General features: G+C 40.9%; 1 protein-coding gene across 1 annotated transcript in view; it reads left to right on the forward strand.

Moving 5' to 3' along the window:
- Positions 1–22,556, forward strand: part of Slc2a13 (solute carrier family 2 member 13) — a 308,559-nt gene that overhangs the window by 250,140 nt on the left and 35,863 nt on the right. The window contains exon 7 of the mRNA XM_028869258.2: positions 1,530–1,655. Coding sequence (XP_028725091.1) covers positions 1,530–1,655 — 126 coding nt within the window. The remainder of the gene's footprint in view (positions 1–1,529; positions 1,656–22,556) is intronic.

Raw genomic sequence — 22,556 nt, forward strand, 5'->3', positions numbered from 1 at the left:
GAGCTACATGTCACAGGATAGCATCCCCAGAAGAAAACTCATTCTACACCCATGCTGTAGCCTACGGTTGGGAAACTCTACCCACCTCAGACTTCTCTGCTGTTCAGTAATTTTGTTTAGTGAGTGGTGACTTATTGGATGCCTCTCTGTGATCTGGCCATAGTTGTAATTAGTTCACATTAGCCTTTCTTCCTATACTCATTAGTTTTCAGCTAAGATTAGTGCACAGTTGGAACTCAATATGATAATGTTAAGGGTACAAATCTCCACCAAGATGTTAGCAATGGCTGGATTTGGGGTATTTGTAATTTTGTTAAAGATTTACTTCAAAAGTTCTCTCATTATTTTAAATATATGTGTGTGAATGTATATATACATATATATATGCATATGTATACATATATGTGGGAAAAGACATTTCCAGTTTTTAATATAGATAGAACATAAAGGAGAGAGACACAAGAAATGAATGTTTTACTGTAACTTAAAACTCCTCCAGACTGGATCCAGATGGACCGATCAGTAACAAATATCAGTGATGGAGGAAAGCAATGTTTTCACTGTGGTCTACCGGGCTTGTTCTGTGACCCCCTTACCACATAGTAACTTACAGAGTTGCTCTAATCTGCATGGAGAGATGAAAGTGACCATCCATCCAGTTACCACGTGGATCAGAGCATATCACTTGGCTTGGCCAAAGCTAATAAAATAGCGTGAGTTTAATATAATAGTTTATTATAGTGGGGGCAGCATCTGGAATTTGGTATGTAACAAGCCCCAGTTGACCAGGTGTGGGAGGTCAAATCCCACCTTTTTAAAGGATTCTTCCGAGGAGGGGAGAGGGATAAGAAACTTTTAGATAGAAAGGTAGTGAAAAAGGAGAAAGACAGAAACACAGGATAGCTGCGGGAGGACCTGGATCAAGACCCACTGGCCCCTTCTGCCTCTTCAAAAGGGCTTTTTTTTTTAATATTTAAATAGAAGAATTTATTTCAAACAAAATGAAGTAATATTCATATTCAGATTTACATGCGTGTTCCTGTGTATGTAAATAAACATCTCTGTGTGCAGCTTTGAAGATTTTTTTATATGGAATTATATACATAGTGATGTTTTCTCTTCACAAATTATCTTTCTTTTTTTTATTTTATAATTTAATTTAATTTTACATATCGCCCCCCACCCCTGCTGCCTGGACTGAATCTACCAGGTTGAACTCAATCCTCAGGGAAGTCTATGCCCTGGAGGATATGGGAATGGGGTGTGGGCTGGGGCAAAAGGGCTTTTTATAACAATGCCAAGGGGTGGGGCAAAAGACCTCCCTCTTGGTGGATGAAAGCACATCACACAGCCAAGTGTGTAGACCCTTCCAAACACCTGGTAACCACACCCGTGGTCAAATCATCCCCTTATGCAACCCTGCTGGGTAAAGCAAGCCCAGATTCTTGGACTCCGGTAAGTCCTCACTAGGAAACCTCTGTGGGTCTCTACAACCAGGCTAACATGACTTTACCTCTTTCATGTTTCAGTTACTGTAATGAGTGTATGCTGGATCCAGACTGCGGATTCTGCTATAAGATGAACAGTTCAGCTGTCATTGATTCCTCCTGTGTTCCAGTTAATAAAGCATCTACAAATGAGGCAGCCTGGGGCAGGTAAGTCACGCACTGCTTACCGTGAGAATATCATTCTGTTGCAAAATGAGGATGTTTTATTAGCTTACTCTCGTTGTACAAGAAATGAATTTTGTTGTGATATTTTCATGAGTGTACACGATACAGTTTGATTGTGTTAACTCTCATTTCATCCTCCTACCTTCCTTTCCCATCCTGGTCACCCTCTTTTTTCTACTTAGTCTCTTCTAGTTTCATGTCTTCTTTTTAAAGCAAATGAAGATGTCAGGCCTGCAAGATGGCTCAGCAGGTAAAGGTACTTGCCACTAAGCCTCCCAGCCTGCCTGAGCCCATCCCCAGGACCCACGAGATAGGAAAACATAACCATGCAAAGGATCCTTTGGCTTCCATACAGAGGCAGGTACACACACACACACACACACACACACACACACACACACACACACTAATTGCTTAAAAAAATTAAAACTCCAGATTCAGTCTATGAGAGAAGACGTCACCGGTGAGACTTGACTTCTAGCCTGCAGGATGTCTCCCGTGCAGCAGGGCTGTTCCATGTGCCCCTCAGAAAAGGCTTTGCAGCATGCACTGGAGGTCCGGAAATACTGCATGTCTCAAAACGCAGAAGGGAGCTCTCAGGCCCCACATGCTCAGCAAATACTCTGCTATGAATTAGCCAGCCCCAGCCCAGCCATCAGGCTTTGGATCATTAGTGGAAGCAGTTGTTTCTAGTGTCCACAGGGCAGTTTCTCCCACTCCATACTGTCATTTCCAAACCATAATCTTCTGAACCCAAAAGAAAGACAGTTGTAAAGTCAACATAAATTAACACCTCTTTAAATTATTTTCACGGAGCTACTTTGTTTCCCCTGGAGTTTTTGTGGCTCAGGGAAATTAACCAAAATCAAAAAAAAAAAAAAGGTTGCTAACCATCGGTGTGCGGCCTGCCTGAGAGCTATCAACATTGCTCTTTGGGACAGACCACACTGGTTTAGCATGAACACATAAATAATACTTCTATTCCATCAAGTATTCCTCAAGTTTAAGAGCTAATATTCGTATCTGTGAACTCAGAATATGGAAATGTATTTATTATGAATTTAACCTCCTTTTTCCACTTTAAATCCCCTGTAAAATTACTCCCTGCCCTCCTCGCTACCCCAGCATGGACAGGGACAAGGGAACCTGGAGTGCCATAGCTTGTGTCTCCTAACGAGGCACACAGCACACTAGAGGTACAGTCTAAGATACCAGTCACAGTTTTCATGCTCCTGCTATCACTTATTTTACTAAGTGATTGCTCAAAAGAGTAGAGGTGAATTTGATGTTAGTTGTGCCAAACTCCAGACCACAAATGAAACAGGCTAATTACGAAGGAATCAGTGACAAGTGCAATCAGTATTGAAACAAACGCTTACCAGGGCACTAGTTACTCTGTGCTGCAAGAGATGTTGCTGTGGAACCAGCTTCTGCATTAGCTCCTCTTCCCTCACTGCGACAGAACACCATGACCAAACGCGACTCTGAGGAAGCAAGTGTTTACTTTGGTGTACGACTCGAGGAGGCTAGGAGTCCATGATAGCAAGGGAGACACGGCAGCAGGGAACTGAGAAGCCACATTTTTTGTTCGTTTGTTTTTGTTTTTTGAGACAGGGTTTCTCTGTGTAGCTTTGCACCTTTCCTGGGACTCACTTGGTAAACCAGGCTGGCCTCGAACTCACAGAGATCCGCCTGGCTCTGCCTCCTGAGTGCTGGGATTAAAGGTGTGCGCCGCCGCCGCCGCCGCCGCCGCTGCCGCCGCCGCCGCCTGGCACATTTTTAATCACACAGAGAAATCAGAGTGGGAAAGGTTACAAATCTGCAAGCCCACCTCTTCCTCCAGCAAGGAGCCACCTCTTAAAGTTCCATAACTTCCCAAACTAACTGGAAACCAAGTGTTGAACTACCCGAACCTCTGGGGTCATTGCTCATTCAACGCACCAGTCTATTGTTTTCATAAGCCCAGCTAGTTGATTTTATATTCTAACTATATTCACTTAGAGTTTTAACTCTTAGGATTTGTGCTCACCGTTGGAGAAAAATAAAATAAGACTGAAAATTAGGTGTATGAAATTATAAGCATGTTATAAAATCCATATAACTAAAATGAATGTGTGAGGATGAGGGTCATGGCTCAGCTAATAAAACACTTGGTTCATAAGCATGGTAAGTGGAATTCAGATCCACAGAACTAACATAAAAGCTGGGTGGGTTGGGAGGCGAGCTTAGAATTCCAATGCATGCAAGTCATCAGGGATCGCTAGAGCAAGCTGCCTTGACAGACTAATTGAAATGGTCTCCAGGTTTAACATTATACCTTGCCTCGGTATATAGGTGTAAACTGATCTAGAAATACACGCAATATCAACCATAGATCTCCATGTGAATGTATACTTGTGCAACCTTGCACACATGTGTGCCCACATACTCAAGCACACATACACATGTGCATAGAAACCACCATACATGTATATGAAAAAAATTAGAAAAAATAAGTACTGTATTGTCCCATGTTTTAGGGAATTAACTTGTAACCTGGAGAGATGGTTCAGCTTAAAAGAAATAAAGGATATAATTTTATAATATACTCAAAGGTGTACACTTAAGTAAGCTATATGTCACATATGTGGATGTCTATATGTTACATGTATGCCACAACCCAGCAAATTTTACATGCACAAAAAACTTAAACTAAAAATTCTAGGTAACTAAATATGTAAAACATGGTATAAAAACCTAATGTGTGTGGTCTGCTTGAAAGATAAGCTGCTAACTGTGGTAGCAATAAAAATCAAGTTAAGATAGACAGGAGAGGAGCCGGGCGGTGGTGGCACACGCCTTTAATCCCAGCACTCGGGAGGCAGAGCCAGGTGGATCTCTGTGAGTTCGAGGCCAGCCTGGGCTACCAAGTGAGTTCCAGGAAAGGCGCAAAGCTACACAGAGAAACCCTGTCTCGAAAAACCAAAAAAAAAAAAAAAAGACAGGAGAGGAAAAATTTACAAAACTATGGTTTTGAGAAATCACAGAAGACATCTATGGGAAGTGAAACATCTATCTAAATCTATTCACACTAAATCCATTAGACATACCGATTAAAGACAAATGTATTTGGACTAAATTTTTAAAAGATACATTCTATATACCACTTAAAAACATCAACCACAAAAACGTTGGAACTTGAGTGGAAAAAATTAAGTGCTAAGTCAAGAAGACAAAACTAAAAGAAATCCGAGAATGGGAGTCTTACAAGTTATATATAAGTTTAATAGTGAGTCTGACAAGTTCATTCATTTCAAGCCAACATGGAAAATGTGCAAAAATATGTTGTGTTTAATATAAAAGAATAAATTTAACAAGTATATTAATATACACAGTCAAATCCAGATACTAGCATGTAGACATGTTTTCTGACCAAAGCACAACAAAAATTCACAAAAACATCAGAGAGATACTTACCACCTTTTCTAATTAGTTGAGAACTAAAAACAAGAAGTTCAAATTAAGGACAGATCGTATAAGCTGGAGAGATGGCTCAGAAGTTAAGAGCACTTGGTGCTCTTGCAAGGGATCCAAGTTTGGGTCAGCTCACAGATGCCTGTAACTCCAGCTCCAGGGACAACCTCCTTTGGCCTCTGTGGGCACCTGCACACATGTGATACACACATGCATGCTAATAAAAAGCATATGTAATTCTTTAAAAAAAAAAAAACAGATGATGGAAAACAAGAAGTCAAAGTTTACAGCTAACCAGACTCACAAGAGGAAGAACCAGAGGACAGAGTGGGTCTGCAGGGGGAGAGGAAAAGATGGAGGTTCATAGACAGAAGCAAGAGGAGAATGTAAAACACAGGAAGGTGCGGAAGTCAAGCGCTATTGATCTTTAGAGAGGTCTGTACACATGGAGAAAACTCTAAGAGTACAGTCCTGGCTGGGCTGAGAGAAAAGACATAAGCAATGTTTAGAATGAAAAGACATGCAACAGAAAACGGGCATTTTGACGCTCAAAAGGAGTTCTGTGAATAGTGCATTTGAAGGTCCATTTAAACGGTTTCTAGAAAAAAATAAAACTTTCTAGAACCAAGTCAGAATATCTGTGAAGTATAATTTCTATTTGACAGGTGAGATTTCCAGATCAAAAGGTAACTCCACTTTTGGAACAGCTGCAGCTAAGCAGTGGAAATATACTAAGTTAAGAATGTGGTAGATGTCTGCAAATGGCATTAGGATGTCTGGTCCTGAGTCCCATCCCCATCTGTAGACTGGGAGGAGCAGCTGTATTGAGCAATGCGATTCTTTAGAAGGTATCTAAGCAGTGTAAGGGGCATATGTGAAGACAGTTATAATAATGCAGAGATGTCTTATACGTGTGTGTGTGTGTGTGTGTGTGTGTGTGTGTGTGTGTGTGTGTTATGTCAGGAACACTATAGATTAGAATAAGCATCATTTCTAAGCTGGTGAATGCATTAGAATAGTTCTCATTTATTCCTGTGTGTCTCTTCACACTCCTCCATACCTCCCAGTTTTCTATCTATATAAAACCATAAATAATCCATTCTGGAATTTCAATGCTCACTAAAAATACCATTAATGAGGGACTCTTTCTTAGCGTGCTGGTTCGGTATTTGTTTCCTATAACACAGCACTTTAGCTCTGTAATTAGAAACACTAAAATAGCTGGATATAGTCCCTCGTTGGCAGTTTATTGTTCACAGCGTTCATTCAGCTGAGATATTTTTCTCACAGCCAAGCTTGGATACAGCGTGCAGCCTGTTGGCTCTGCATTCTGCCACTTGCCTGAACAAAATGTACTCAGCCCACCTCTCACCCGTGCACTAATGTCCTTAGTGACTTTCTCCTTCCTCTGCCTTCTGCCAGGGGTTGACAATTTCTTCTTCATCTCGGCCCAAATTTAATAATCATTTTTGTCCAAATAAGATGTCAGTCAGTTTTTGCTTATGTAACGTCTGAACAGCCTACTAAACAAGGCATATAGCACCCACTAACCTTGAAGTGGCGAAACTCCAAGAAAACTGTTGTGGCCACAGATCAATGATAGTTATGAAACATATTCAAGCATTGTATAGGGCCCATACCACTTGACGCTTGGTGCCCCAGGTGGAAAAAAGACTATCTTCACACAGATGCAGCTCCCACAGACCTTAGAGCAAAGCTCACCTCACAAGAATATTGTAGCCCCTCTCTGTGAAGGAGAGCACAGACTCTCTGACAGCTAGCCCAGAGTAAATGCAAGCCTAGCAAGAGGGAGACATCTCCAAACTCAGAACTCAGTGTCCAGATAGAGATTCCCCGAAAGGCATCACCTGAGCTCTGGGACAACTTGTCTGCTGACTGCATGATCCTCTGTGAGTGGTCTGTGCTCGGATGGATGTGCATGTGCTGACTTCTTGCCTAGACTCCAAGTTCCGGTGCTGTGTCCTGTCCTAATCAAAATGTGTGATGCTTTGCACAATAATTATGAACCTGAGAGGATTTACAATGAATCAGAGGCTCAAAGGAGAGGATGTAAAGTTCTAATTATTTCATCTTAGTGATCCTCTTGTAAATGTTTCCAAAAGAGGGAAAGTGTAAAAGAAAACATGAGAATCATACAATTTTGATTAACACATTATGTTTACCTGGGACTTTAAAACACTAAAGGATGTTATAATAAAATTTAACCACATACTCCAGATTGCATAAAGCCAAACTACAAGAAAAATACTTGATGGAAGACATTCTGTAACTTCCTCAGAACATCCCCTGGTTTGCCAAGCAGTCCATGTGTCTGCAGTGGTGGCAGAAAACCATGTATAGTTCAGGATTGGTTGAGCAGAAAAGCAAAGGTTTTCCTTTCATGACCTTTTTATAAAATATTTTCAAAAGATGCATCCATTATGAATTTAGAAAAGGAAACCTGTCACTAAAGAAACATAGTATCTAAAGATGTATCTGTATTAGATTGATTCATTTTTATTATTCATATAAGTGATAGAAAAAACCAGCTATATGCCTAATAACAGAATGATTTATAATTAAATATTTTTAGCTTATACTTTACAGAGAGGTGAAGCATCTAATATATAATATTTTGATCCACTTAAAGTTATACTTCTTGGATATAAGTCATCATGTTAGATTATTTCATTTTAGGTTGATCGTACTTAAAGTTCTCACCTATGTATAATTTCAGAAATTATATATCTTGGGTTATTATTTTTCAGATCCAAGAACATAAGAGTCCTTTGGTTATAACAGTTAAGTATATTGCACCCTCTACTCATTATGTTACAAAGTATAAAAAGTAGAAAACCAAAACACTTCAGAATAATTTCTCTCTGTGTCCATTTATCTAACTTCCTAGTTCATATTTTTGTTCTGGTAAACAATTTATATATCTTATTCAAGTAGTAGTGTTCACATTATATTTAACTACCTTTTGGATTTTGCCAAAATTCACATTTTCAGACAGCCCATCCACTTTCTTTTTACTTTTTTCAAGTGTCTTCTTCCATTTATACTTCCTTTGAAATAGAGCCTATGAGTTATTTCTCACTGAGGAAGACTTGGAGACTGTAAGTCTGTTTTGCAAAGGATAAGAGCCAGGCAGGGCTTGGATGGCATGTCTTACTTAGTGTAGGTTCACAGTGATGACTCATGGCTCTTCAAGAACTGGTTCAGCAAAGCAACAGATGATGTGAGTGCAGAGCCAGCCGTGGGGGACATTGGATATGGTTGGAGCGTGTTATCCAAGCCCTGCTAGGAAATTGGATTGTTACTGGTATGTTTCTATAGGTGTGGGCTTCCAACTGGCAGTGGCTGTAAGCGAGTGACTCCATGTGATGCCTGAACCAGGATATGCTGTGAGATCACATGGTGAGGCCCAGCAGAAACACACTCAATATAGAAAGAAAGTCATTGGCACACCATGTTATCAACACCTGGGCCGGAAAAGTCAGCTAGAAATTAAACACATGGTTGCTTTCATTCCGTCTATTAGAGCGCTCTCCCATTCCTGGCAAGTGTAGTGATTTTATTATTGCTAAAAACAGCTGCTGCTGCTCCCTGGGAGATGACTATATTTTTTTTTTTTTTTTTTTTTTTTTGGATTCGGCTTATTCATGTGACTTACTCTGGCCAAATAAAGGAAATTGGAACCAATCTGTGTCATTTCTGAGCCAAAGTTTTAAAACCAAAGTTTTTAATCCAGAAATCTCCATGTCTTCTTTCATTCTGCTGTAAAGCTGCTCATGTCCCCATATAGCAGGTCCTGCATGAGCTGTGGATGCAGGGTGAGGAGAGGTGTGGAGAGTGAAGGGAGGTGTGGAATGATAGCTGGCCTCAGACAGGTCTGTGCCAAGAGCAAGAAACTAAGTCAGTTTGTGTAAATCACAACGGAATGTGAGCCTTCTATTGCTTAGGCATAACCTGCCCTCGCTCGGCTGATACAGGCACACTGAATTCCACTGCTGTGTAAAGTAAGATATACTAGGGTCTGCTGTGGCAATAGCAGTCCTAAATTACAGAAGCAAGGTAATTTTAAGACTGAAGCAAAAATAGCAAAGGAAGTATGAGTAGTTATAGAAAGGGATGCTGAATGATTTTGAAGACATTCCCAAAGGCCGTGAATATGGAGCACATGCTGCAGGTGCTAGGAAGTGGAGACAGAGCAAAATTCTGATGGACAAACAGAATTCTCTGGAGCACATGTATCATCCAAGATAAGGCATTTAGAAGTTCATTACTAGAAGATAGCACTTTATATTAAGATTCATTAATAGCAGGGTACTTCCTACATTTTAAAATTGGTAGGTTGACCATTACAACCCAATTTAAACTCTGATCATAATCATAGAGTATTCATACCTGGTAATCTAGCTTTTCCTGAAATCAACTTTGACATTAGAATTTGACGTAGTATATACAAAGTATGTCGTCCTTGTGAAGACATTAATAATGAGCACCCAGTCACCAATTAATGTGTCAGTGTCATGTGCAGAAAGAAATCAACTACTTCCTCTTGGTGCCATTTGACCAACAGTGAGCAGATGTGAACGCTCTCCTTTGCTCTCCTGTGTCCTCCATCCCCTTGTCTGTCTGTTGGGTGAGTCTGAATCTGTGCCTTCCTGAAAGTGGTCTTGTGAAACTGCCCCTGTGATTGTGTGTGACCTTCTGTATCTGTTTGAATTATACTTTCTTTTATTGAATAGCACAGAAAGTGTCACATGGAAAAAGAATGAGGTCTACTTGATAGAAATCTTAATAGAAGTTTGGAAAGGATTAAGTCACCGTCTCCAGCTGATCCCAGCTGACCAAGACAGCAACAGTATTACAGATATCACTGTCTATCAAGTGATAACCAAATGTCATATTCAACATTTATGGTGGATAAGGCTGCTTTCAACCTATGTGCTATTTGCAGTGGATGATACACATGCAAACACGTATGTATTATTCTGCATCAGGGGCATGGAGGAGTACATGATTTAAGATTAAAGCAATGTATCAGCTTAGGCTGTATCCATTGGCCTCATGGGAAATTCCGGACAAGTAAGGTTGCTTGTTATGTTGTTCTCTTAAAGGCAGGTTAAACAAACAGGCTGAGTACACAGTAGGATAGCAGTCTTATGTAACCTCAAGATGTATTATTAAATTAACTCTAGCTGTGAGGGCCAACAAAAGTTCCAGTCTCTTAGAATGAGGTATTTTTTTTAACCATATTACATTGCTACAAAAGTATATTTAAAATGTGCTGATTTCAGAGAGAGACCACAGCATCATGTTGCAGGGTTAAATTACTGCCTGGTGATACACACATTAAGATGGTATTTGCCATGTACACTGCTTAGACACAGACATTTGTGAAAGGTAACAATTGAAAGTATATGAGTTTTAGAAATCAACACTGTCTTTTGGGAAGTATAATTAGTTGTTAGATGGCTTGAGATATAAATGTTTATGATAAGCTATAGGGCAGAATATTTTACATACTGGGCACTGAGTCAACTTTATGAAATTATGCATTGCCACCTTTAAAAATATTTTTAAGTAATGTTGAATTCCCTCATCGTATTGACATAAGTGAGTAAAATCTGTTACAAACTCTAAAAGTCATGTGAAAATCATGAATTTCTTTTATATTCTTTTAATGCTCATGAAAACAATAGCAGATATTATTCTTTATTAAAACTATATTGCCGGGCAGTGGTGGTGCACACCTTTAATCCTAGCACTCGGGAGGCAGAGGCAGGAGGATCTTTGTGAGTTCGAGGCCAGCCTGGTCTACAGAGAGATCCAGGAAAGGCGCAAAGCTACACAGAGAGACCCTCTCTCGAAGAAAAAAAAAAACTATATTGAAAACTTAAAAGTGAGCTGCTGTGCAGGAGGCATGAGGCCATGGGACCTGGTATTCAAATGTCCACCTGTCAAAACTTCTAGGTCATTTCAGATGAGATCCTGGAGTTTATAAGGTACTATTTGTTTTCCTTTGTATCCAACTGAAAATTGTGACTGACGTTAGAGAATTGCCTTAATTGTTTCAACAAAATCTTTTAAGAAGTGCTTGGCTGTGCCGACCTCTGTTTCTTTCTGATTATCTGGCTAAGAAAATAGAAGATGTCCTGCTCAGTGGAATCGAGGCATGAAGACAACGTTTTACAATTCAGTAAAGCCTGGCAATGTTTCCTACAGCGGCCCTCCCAAACAGTCGTCACCATGCAAAACTTACCTGCATGCACTCTAGTTAATTATTCGAAACAGTGCTAAGAACTCTGTTATATGCTGAGGTCAGACAGCAGAGCTTCAAATGCAGACTTGAAGGAGGTCAACCTAGACAGGCAAACACACTAAAGAATGAATACATGTTGGCAAAGCTGGAGGAGCATACTCCCTGGGTCACAGCACTGGCCTTAGTGACACTGAGCAATACACCCATTCCCGGGCCAGATTTAGATTGTGTGATTAGCATACATTAGTTACAAATAATAATGGCTTTCGTTAGTGACATTTTCATTCATGTATGTGATATATTTGTGAATGTTCACACCCGCCCTCTTTGTTCCCTTCCACTCCCACCAACCACTTTCCTCTTCCCAATGGCTCCTCTTCTACTTTGGAGCTTTCCGACCTGTCTCGGGTTGTTGTTTTGTTTTATTGATCATTGTGATGCAGTGTGTTTCGCTAGGGTTATTTTCAAGAGGATGGGGGAGGGCTTGTTGCAGGAGGATGTCACCTTACCAGTGGTTATACCACTGAAGAGAGCATCTCCTCCTCTGTAGTTGTATTAGTTACTTGATGGTTGCTATGATAAAATACCATGACCCTGAACAAGTTAAAGAAGAAAGAGTTTGTTTGCACTCATGTTTTCAGAGGACGGGAGTCCATAATGGAGGAGAAGGCATAGAATGACAACAAGAACAAGATGTTAGCTGACCACGTGTCCATCCACTCACAGCACACAGTGCAGAGAGACAGGAAGTGGGATGAGGTTTTGTCTTCATGTTATGCCATACACAATATTAAACTTCATCTTGTATTACTGCTGCTCTTGTTACTTGCTTTTCCTTTGAGGATCTGATTGAGACCTCCAAAGTCAGACACCCTTGACTAAGACTCTAGCAACAAGTACATGAACGAGTTTCACAAACCAAGTGTGGGATGCAGATATACATAAGGAGAGGCAGCCAGGTTGTAACTGGAAAAGCAGAACTCATGATACCTGTCACCCCTGAGACCCACGGACAGAAACAAGCATATAGTGTATGCACTGAGTTCTGTGTGTGCTTGTTGGGGTGGGGTTGTATGGCCACTTACAGTACATCCCATTTTTATGTTTCACTCAAAACAAACTTAATAATGCACACATGTTCAGCACCTCTCTTGCTACAGTATGAAGTATTATCTTCTTGGGGGTGAGCAAGGTGTCTGATCATAGGTAATGGGACCCAGAAAGCCAACTCATGCACCAGGGGTAGATCCTGATCACACTGCCAGGGGCCCCTCAAACAGATCCAACTACACAACTGTCTCCCATAAGCAGGTTCCACAGCTGTCCATCTAGAGTTTGTGAGTTCCTTTGAGCTTGGTTCAGTTGTCTCTATAGATTTCCCCAAAGAAGCAGGGAGGGGCTTGGTCCTGCCTCAACTGAATGTACCAGGCTTAGCTATCCCCCCATGGGAGAACTTATCCTGTTGGAGGAAGGGAGGGGAGAGGGGAAAGGGGGAGGGAGCAGGAGGAGGGATGAGAGGGGGATCTGTGGTTGGTATGTAAAATTAATTAAAAAAAATTTTAAAATATTATTTTCCAATACAGGATATAAAGGTTCCCCTATCTTTCCTTCTCATCCCTGACAAGGTGACTTAGGAACTCTGCATATTTAGACTCCTTTTAAACACAAACCACAAAACCATTTAGTATTGCTGCTCCATTAAGTCTGAGGAATTTTACTCCTTGTTTTGCTGGGAGCTCAGAGAAAGGCACATTCTGGGTCACCATGGTGTGTTAGGGTAAGAAGAGGGGGTCATAAAGTTATCCACCTTAAAAAGGACAAAGCAGCAGAGGAGAAACTGGAAAAAAAAAAAAGTCAAAATTTAACAGACTTTTGCCAAAAGAAAAAGCATTGATTCCTCACTTAGGTCCACAAAGAACAGAAAGATCACCCAAACATGACAAACTGGTCCCAAGGTGAGAACAGTTGTCTCTGATGGGCAGGCTATACCTGGAGGCTGATCACCTCATAGGAGCCAGATACATCTTCAAATGAAGACAGTGACTGACATGTGAGGCCACCTTGCTAGAGCTTGAGCCAAAACTCTGATGGGCAGAGCCCCATCTTGACCAGTACTCATTAATAGTGCCCCTCCCCAACTCCAGTTCTCCCTAGTTAAAACAAAAGCTTCTTTTAGTACATAAAAACCAGACTGGGCATCACTAGTTGCCTTTATCTGTTCGTCTACCCTGTGTGTGTTGAGCTGATGGCCTGTCTCTCTTTCCCACCATTCCTTGGTTCTTTTGTTGGAGTATTGGGTCAGGTGGCTGGGACTAGCCACTGGGGTTTTGAGACCAGGGCCTTTGCCCTAGAAGTCAGAAAGTGAAAAACATAAGGCCATTCTTGGACAAGTTCCAGGTTTGTTTATCTTAGATTGTGGTTTAGGAAATAGTGCTGCTCACAGAAACAGGCTTTTCTGTAGGATGGTGAGTTACTAAGGGCCCAGACAGAACTACCCTCTAACATGCCTACAAAGTCTCAGGATCAATAGCTTTGAGGTTTTTTTTAGACTTATCATTTGCTATCTGTACACACATTAAATCATATTGCATATATATATATATATATATATATATATATATATATATATATCCTTAAAAGGCTAACTAGACATTCGAACATCTCATCTCAAACTGGATGGAGGACTCAGTGGGTAAAGTTGCCTGTCATGAAAGGCTGGCAACCAAAAGTGTGACTTTCAGACACTATATGAGGTGGATGAATAAAATCAGTTTCACCAAGTTCTCCCCTGATCTCCACATGGAAGCTGTGGAACATGCTTGTGCATACACACATAATAATAATAATAATAATAATAATAATAATAATAATCATCATCATCTAATTTCATAATATCTATAGCACAAATGTGTTATCTATTAACAATAAATGTTGAATAACAACTCTATTGTCCTAAGTGAAAAAAATTGCTCATCACAACACTGACAAAAATTTATTTATTTAATGTGGAGAAATAATACAAAAGTATCTCTCCATGTAGGGCCAGTCCTTTAAAAAAAATGTATGTTTTATCTTGTATATTAATATTTTAAGTTTAGCTAGTTTATTAATCAGAGTTCTCTAGGGAAGCAAACTGATTAGGAAGAATACATGTTAAAAGAAGATTTATTGGCTTATGTTACACAGTCTGGGTAGTCGAACACTGGCTGCCTTCACACTGGATGGGGCTGAGGACTGGCAGTGACCAGTCCTCTAGGCTGGATGCCTCAGCAGTGCTCCAAGCCTGGAGGATTCCTGGGGAGTCCCTGGCCTTCAGTCCACATTGAAAGGCCAATGAATTTGGGCTCTCACATTAGTAAAGAATGGTAGCGGCGTGGGCAGCGGCAGCCACAGATAATGAACTCACAGGAAGATGCAAACAGGGTAAGATGTACTCACTGGTATGAAGAATAGGCAATGAGGTAAAACATGAAAAGCTGTTCCCTCATACCTCCTTCTGGTGCTGCCAGAAGCTGCCCCCACCTTCAGAGACAGTCCTCCCAGTTCAGTTAATGTAATCAAGAAGATTCCTCACAGGTGTGTGTCCATTGCTTGTCTCTCGCTTGATTCCAGATCCAATCAAGTTGTCACCAAGATTAAACTTCACGGCCAGCATGAGTCAATTTAGGACAATTTTGTGCACTTAGCAAAATACTGTAACAATTTTAACACCTTTTAAATGTAAAACATTTGTCATCTCTTGTCTTTATAAGGCCTAGTAATGCAGTTCTTTGTCCTGTTACCTACAGAAGAATGTAAATGCCTGAGTGTTAATCTTTGACAAAATGTATGTCTGAGACTTCATATGTATCATAGTTGTATATGTAAGACCATCCCTGGAAATAAAACAGTAGCATTAATCTAATAAGAGAATTTTAATATGCATTAAAAATGCATTAGAAATATTTTATTTCTATAACTCTATTAATGTCTATAAGTCTCAGTTCAATCAAAAATCTATCCCCAGATAACAGTGTAATCCTTTCAAAATAGCTCATGATTTGAGAAAAGATTTCAGGACTCTATACATCTCTCAATGTCACTGGAGAAACCACCTAGATCTTGTCTGATTTGTCTAAGGTACTGTATAAAGAAAGGTTGATCTGCTCTAATGTCCAATTTCTCCACAAGTTCTTGGAGGGGACACACCAAAGAAGGCAGTGACAGCATTATGGAGGTGCCGGACTCTTTCCCAGCAGGTGGCAGTGTTGTCAAAGGTTTTATTTCTGTAAGACAGGACCATCTCCCAGTTGAACTTGCCCCATATTACAAAAGCGGTTAATCCTAGGTCGCGTTTACTTGCATCAATCTTTGTCTTCTCTTAAAGCATAGAAAGTTCGTGCATGAGGCACCACTGAACACTTGCCCCATCCTTTACAAAGGCAGTTGGCTTGTACAATACCACTGTAATTGGTATTTCCATTTTTATCCAAGTCTTCTCTCTTCTTCTGCTGTGACCATTGTGGTTTTGCAGAGGGAAAGAAAAAAAAAAGGCATCCTGTTTCTTCTTAAAGTTTGGGGATGCAATTTCTACAAGTTACAAAGGATACATCCAAGAGGAGAATCCTTAGGAATTGATGAGGAGTTACCATATAGGTAAAGACCATAAAGAGATACTGGAGAAGATGTCTCCTTGCCTTGTTCAACTACCTCTAAATGGTGGGCATGTCCTCTCTGCTTCCCAAGCATGGAAACCAAGAACAATGCACCTTAACGAGTTCCAAGGTGGCCTTTACTTGAGGGTGATGCTCTAGCATGTATTCCTTCAAACTTGTCTCTGGTCCATGCTACTGCTGTGACTGCCTCTCTTAGGGTGAAATTCCTTCCTGCAATAAACTTGAGAGACTGAGTGGAAAGTCAAGAGGAACCCCAAAAGAGATCCTGGCCACAGCATGGCACAGGTAAATAATGGCCATAGAGAAATCTCTAACTCCCCCTGGTAGGACCCAACTGATACATCACACAAAACTAGTCCCCTACAATAGGTATAATATCCTCAGTCTGATACAGAAAATGAAGTGACCTTATCACACCACAAACACCTCCTGGACAGCTGTAAAACAGACATTTTTAGCATAAGTAACACCGATGTCACCAAATCGCATGGATGAACTCACAGGGAAAAAAAATGATATCAGATTCCAAATAACATTCCAACCTGTAAGGAAAGAGAAAAATGTAATAACAGCCTGTGGTCTTTTATGTTCACAAAAATAAAAAGGTGATCCGGGCGTTGGTGGCGCACGCCTTTAATCCCAGCACTCGGGAGGCAGAGCCAGGCAGATCTCTGTGAGTTCGAGGCCAGCCTGGGCTACCAAGTGAACTCCAGGAAAGGTGAAAAGCTACACAGAGAAACCCTGTCTCGAAAAATCAAAATAAATAAATAGATAGATAGATAGATAGATAGATAGATAGATAGATAAAAAATAAAAAGGTGACACCAAATGACCAGTGCTTGGAAGAGAGCACATGAGTGTGGCATGACTTTTCCTGGGAGAGGTGAATAGACATCACCCATGATAGGCACCAGTGACAGGCCAAGAAATGGCTCTACCCATGTTATTAGTGGACTAGGGAGTTTGGTGTGGCTGTTTATAGGAGCATGGATGACTCAGAGGCGGCCTGACAAGTGCACCCATTGCCTGCTTTGTAGGAGTTCCACTCCTCAGGAACTGCTTCCTATGTGACACCTTGCAGAGGGGCATTTTGGGTCTCATTTTCCTGAGCCGAGCAGTTCTTATGAGTTTTCTGATCCTTGCGAGCCTCCCTTTTCCCTTTGGTTGGGGGCGGGGGGTCTCAGGATGGAGGAAACAGCTCCGTAACTACGAGCACTGCCAACCTGCTTGCAGAAAGGTTATCTGTGTTGAATTAGAATGGATGCAACAGTCACAGAAATGTTTGTAGAGTGAGTGAGAGACCCAACAGAAGCGAGGATATTGGACAACCAAGAAGATCCAGCAGCCTGAAGCAACAATGGGTACCCAAAGGGAAGCTGCAGATAGATAGAGTAGAGGATCCAGGGGTCTCAACCCAAAGAACATGAGTCCATGACTTACCATGATGAAGAATGTGTGATGGCAACCAAGTAGAAACACCAAAAGGACTTCCTCATGTCCCCAGACTTTGTGATCTTCCTAAACCATGTAGAGTGTAGTGTATACAGTAGGCAATGTTTTAAAGTAGAGTAAAATCAGGGTGAGAGCAGACAGTGGCCAAAGAGACCGTTGTCCTGATGGAGCTACACCCTAGGGAAACTTTATGCTGTTTCCTGAAATCTGAGTAAGCCGCTTTCCCCTGAAGGTGTTCATTCTGTCCAAGTGCTTGACAGGTTTGTTTGAACTTACCGCTCCAGGAGGAGGCTCAATGATGCATGGTGTAGACTATCATGGCTTTGTTCTTATAGAAAGCCGCCTCCTGTGAAGCCTCATCAACTCCTCCAGCCAGGTTCAGCTACTATGGGTCTTCTTAGCTCAGGATGACATGCCTCTCTCCAGAGTCTGAAGGGTGGCTCAGGTCTCCTCTGACCAATGATTAAGATCCTGTGTTCCATTCCTTCACTGTATCCAGTCTGTGAAGGAATGATCTAGCCTCCATGGTCTTCAAGCCTGCTAACATTTAAGTAGCCTTCCTGATGTTAAGATACAGAAATATCTTTAAGATATAGAAATGTCTCAGCAAATTTGTGCTTAGGAACCTCCATATATCAAGGAAGAATTACAACTCAATCATATTTGTATTTTTACATAATGTTTCAATGTATTTGAAACAGTGTGTTTTGATTGAGATAAAGCATACCATTTCCTGCCTTTTATTTTACTACCTGTGAATCTTCAAGGGAAAAAAAATGAATAAAACTAATTTTCTTTTTTAGAATCTACTTTAGAATAAAGCCATTATCAAAATCTATGTAGCTGATACAAAAGCTTGTAAATTAACCAAACGTTTACAACCAATGAACGCTGCTTTGCATGGATTGAAAACAACAACCTTCAGTAAAGGTTTGTATGCTTCTTGTCTCTCTAACATGTCTGCTTGAGAAGATTGCACATTATCTCTTAATGGTGTGTTTACAGCAGTTTAACGTTTTATGAACTAGCTCATAGAGCCAAGTACATCGTTGTGGTAGATTTTAAGAAGAGTATCCAAGTTTATAAAGTCAGACGGGATAGATTTAGCAAATCAAATCTGTGGACAGAGAGTTAAATTGAAAATTGTGTTTATGATGCAGTAAAAACAGTGACATCTAAAATGACATGGAGGCACAGCATGCCTGACTGTGCTAAACCTTTGTGATAGATTATTCTGTTAACTTAGTTTCCACGTTAACATTTGAATCCTAACCAGCCAGCCAGCTCAGTCGGCATCTCACTATATGCATTTCCATTAGGGTTGACAGAGATTAAGTCCATGACAAGAATTGAAGGTGGCAGACCACAGCCACCTGTAAGTCCAAAATCTGGATAAAAATGCCTGCACAAGATACGGTGGTATATGCCTTTTATCCCAGGACATGGGAGGCAGAGGCCACTCTGCTCTAAATAGTGAATTCCAAATCAGGCAGGGCTACAGAGTGAGACCCTGTCTCAAAAAAACAAAAAAACAAAACCATATATTTTAATAGTAATGATAAAAGAAATTTTATCACTGGAGTGATGACTCAGAGTTTAAGAGCACTGGCTGCTCTTTCAGAGGTCCTAAGTCCAATTACCAACAACTACATGGTGGCTCGCAACCACCTGTAATGAGATCTGGCACTAGATCTCTAAATAGAACACTATACATAATAAATAAATATTAAGCCACGCGGTGGTGGTGCACGCCTTTAATCCTAGCACTCGAGAGGCAGAGGCAGGTGGATCTATGTGAGTTCAAGGCCAGCCTGGGCTACAGAGTGAGTTCCAGGAAAGGTGCAAAGCTACACAGAGAAACCCTGTCTCAAAAAAACAAAAAAAAAAAAAAAAAAAAAGAAAAAGAAAAAAAAAAGAAATTTTATCACACAATGAAGAAAAATACAAACTAAGTGATCACACATACATTAGTTAGTTAATTTTAGGGATTCTAGGGACAGGTTGAGTTTTTGCCCAATACTGTTTTTTGACACAACATAGGGAGACACATTACATCCTGACAGCGCCATAAAGATTGTACTCAACCACACTCACCCAGAGCAGGTCAGGAGGAGCCTTTTGTTTTCTTTGTACTCGTTAGATAGGGATTGGAGGTAGCACAGAGATGAAACAAAACCGACAGACAGGCATCTCCAGAAGCAGGTCTTTAATCAGAGCGATTGAAGGGCTGCCATCTCTCTGCAGAAGTGGGACAGTGAGCATGTGGTGTGGGGGATCGGGAGTTTTAGGAGGATGGAAAGGGGGAACTTCAGGGATGGGAGATTGCATCTGCAGGTCACTTCCTTTTGTCTGGAAGTGGTTGATTTCAGCTGGTTTGCTGTGTGGGTTTCCTGGTCCAAAGCTTCCATGGGTATTGTCCATTCAGTCAACTTTCCTATCCAGAGCTTCTCAATCCATCTGAGGCTTGTACATCATTAACCTTTAGAAAGCATCAAACCTCAGTCCACCCGTGAGGCTTGTAGATCATTAACTCCTCATTCTGTAGTCTAGCAAATCCTTATTATAGATCAGTACCCAATGGGGTGGCCGGTGCTGCCATCTAATTTTCAGCCTCCATTAAGTTAATGATCATGCTCACCAGCTAATAAACAAAATAGCACATAAGCATAATTAGGACCAGAGAGTTGGCTTGGTAGGTAAAATCAAGACCTGAATTAACTCTCTGGAACCCATGTAAATAAACAAGCCAGGCACAGTGACACACATTTATAATTCTAGCACTCCTAAAACAAGAGGGGAACAGAGAGAGGAGAATTGCTGGCAATCTTGAACTGGCTCAGAGTATATAGTATAGAAGAAACTAGAAATTTTACCTCAACGGCTGGAAAGAGAGAACCCACTCCCTTTGTCCTTTCTGACTTCTGCATGTGTGCTGTGGCATGCACATTCCCACACAAATACACCCAAAACAAGGATGATATATAAAATGAAAATTTAAAAAAGGTACAGGCTTAGAATATAAGAGGAGCGTGCTCAGTAAAAATTCTTCCAAGTACCAAGATGATATCATGGATCAGTTTTTCCCATGTCTACATACTTTTCAATAGAGATCTCAGAAATTGATTCAAATTCTAATGCAGGCAGACAATTTCCTAATCTTAATTTTGATTCCACAATGTAACAAAGACATTACTCCAGTGGATATCTTAGCCTTAGACAGTGGAACATGTTTTCTCCTATCAATTGGTAATGCAGAGGGGCACAAGAAGAGTCCAAATATTTTTCACACCTCAGACTTGGAGATAAAGATTACTCTATGATCCAGAGCCTAATGGCCCGTCACACTGTACAGAAAAGCAAACAACATAAGCACTTGGCCAAACAGAACTGACCTTCCCTGCCCCGTCACCAGGCAAGCATTCCATGGATGGCTCAACAGAGCCTTCAAAGGACACACACCTTCATGAGTTTCTTTGCAGCTTGGCACCAAGAGCCCAAGACAAACCCCAGCCAGGAGCCTTCCAAATCACCAAGCTGAACAAGTAGAGTGCTCACAAATGAGACCACATCAAATAATAGCAGGATCTGGTGACCATGGGCTGTGCTCCTGGCTGGCTTTGCCAAACTTGTCCTTGGGGGTACATAGGTTCATGATCGTCTCGTGGCAATTTCCCTGCGCTTCAGAGACACAGGAGACAAAGTGGCAAAGGTAAACTCCTTAGACAAAAAGGCGGAAGAAAGCCCTGTATATTCCAGTCTCTCCGCCCTTCCTGGGGGCCGTGCTACAGTTTTTGTAGAGAAAAAGGAATCGAAGGCTAGGAGATATTCATACATTAATGTAATTAGGACACATGCCATCCAAGTATGTGAAGGAAACTCATGCCTCCTCTAGGGGTCAGGGCTTTATAGATTTATGAAATTTCCTGGCATCATTCTAATTCTTGGTGGTCCATTATTTTAGGGTTGCTGTCTCATCTCAGAACTGGTTGTGGGGTAATTTGGTTCTTAAAGAGGGGAATTTCTCATAGATTTTCAAAGAAGTTAGTGCACTTTCCTCTCTCTTAAGTCCCAGCTACAAAGAGTGAACGATATATTCTGTTTGTGCCATAATTCTGAGAAGAGAAGGATGGGGTAAATTATATAGGGAGATATATAGATATTTGACAGCCCCCCCCCCCCCAAACATTCATGGATACTGAGATTGTGAAATTTGGAATTGCCGAGCCAACACTGGATTATTTTCCTAAGGTGAAATGATAGTTCATGTCTAATATATTAGATATTTTTTTTTAAAAAATTAGGTTCTAGAGAGATGGCTCAGTAGTTACTAGCTCTGGCTGCATCTCAAGACGACCCAAATCCAGTCTCACACTGCAGCTTAAAACAAAAAAACAAACCTCTGTAACTCCAGTTCCAGGGGATCTGATGCCATCTTCTGGCCTGCAGGGACATTGCATGTAGATGCTGCACAGTCGTACATACAGGCAAACCATCCATACACGTGAAAGAAAAATAAGTCATTTTTTTCACCTCCCATTATTTTTTCATTTATTTTTTCTTTAATACCCCTAAGCAGGGCCTCACATTGTCTCTAACCAAACCCTTCTTCTTACATTGTACTGTGCTATTTCTTTGCCTCCAGCCATGCCCAAACTGGAATGTCTCAAGACAAATTGGGGATAATGTTATTGTCTCTGTCAGGCATTAATGCTTAACACAGGAAAATACCTCTGTCATGTGAATATTGATGGAAGAATCATAATAGGAATACAAAATGTTCCGGGTCAGCAGTCCTGTGTTTTGTTTTGTTCTGAACGAAGAACCTGTGAGGGTTTTCTGCTCTGTGATCTCCTTTCATGTGATGAGGTTAAATGTCTTTGAGGATTGTGTGCAGTAAATGGCACTGGTTGACGATGTACACCAAGCCGTGACTGCATCCAGCAAGGCTCACCCAGATCTCTCCTGTTGTTGCCTCTCTCGTACCAAATATGTAAAATTCATTAAATGTCTTTCATAAAGCCTAGTACCCATGGCAGCTGAAGGCACACCCTG

The sequence above is a fragment of the Peromyscus leucopus genome, chromosome 20 (genome assembly GCF_004664715.2).
Source record: "Peromyscus leucopus breed LL Stock chromosome 20, UCI_PerLeu_2.1, whole genome shotgun sequence".
Taxonomy (NCBI): Eukaryota; Metazoa; Chordata; class Mammalia; order Rodentia; family Cricetidae; genus Peromyscus; species Peromyscus leucopus.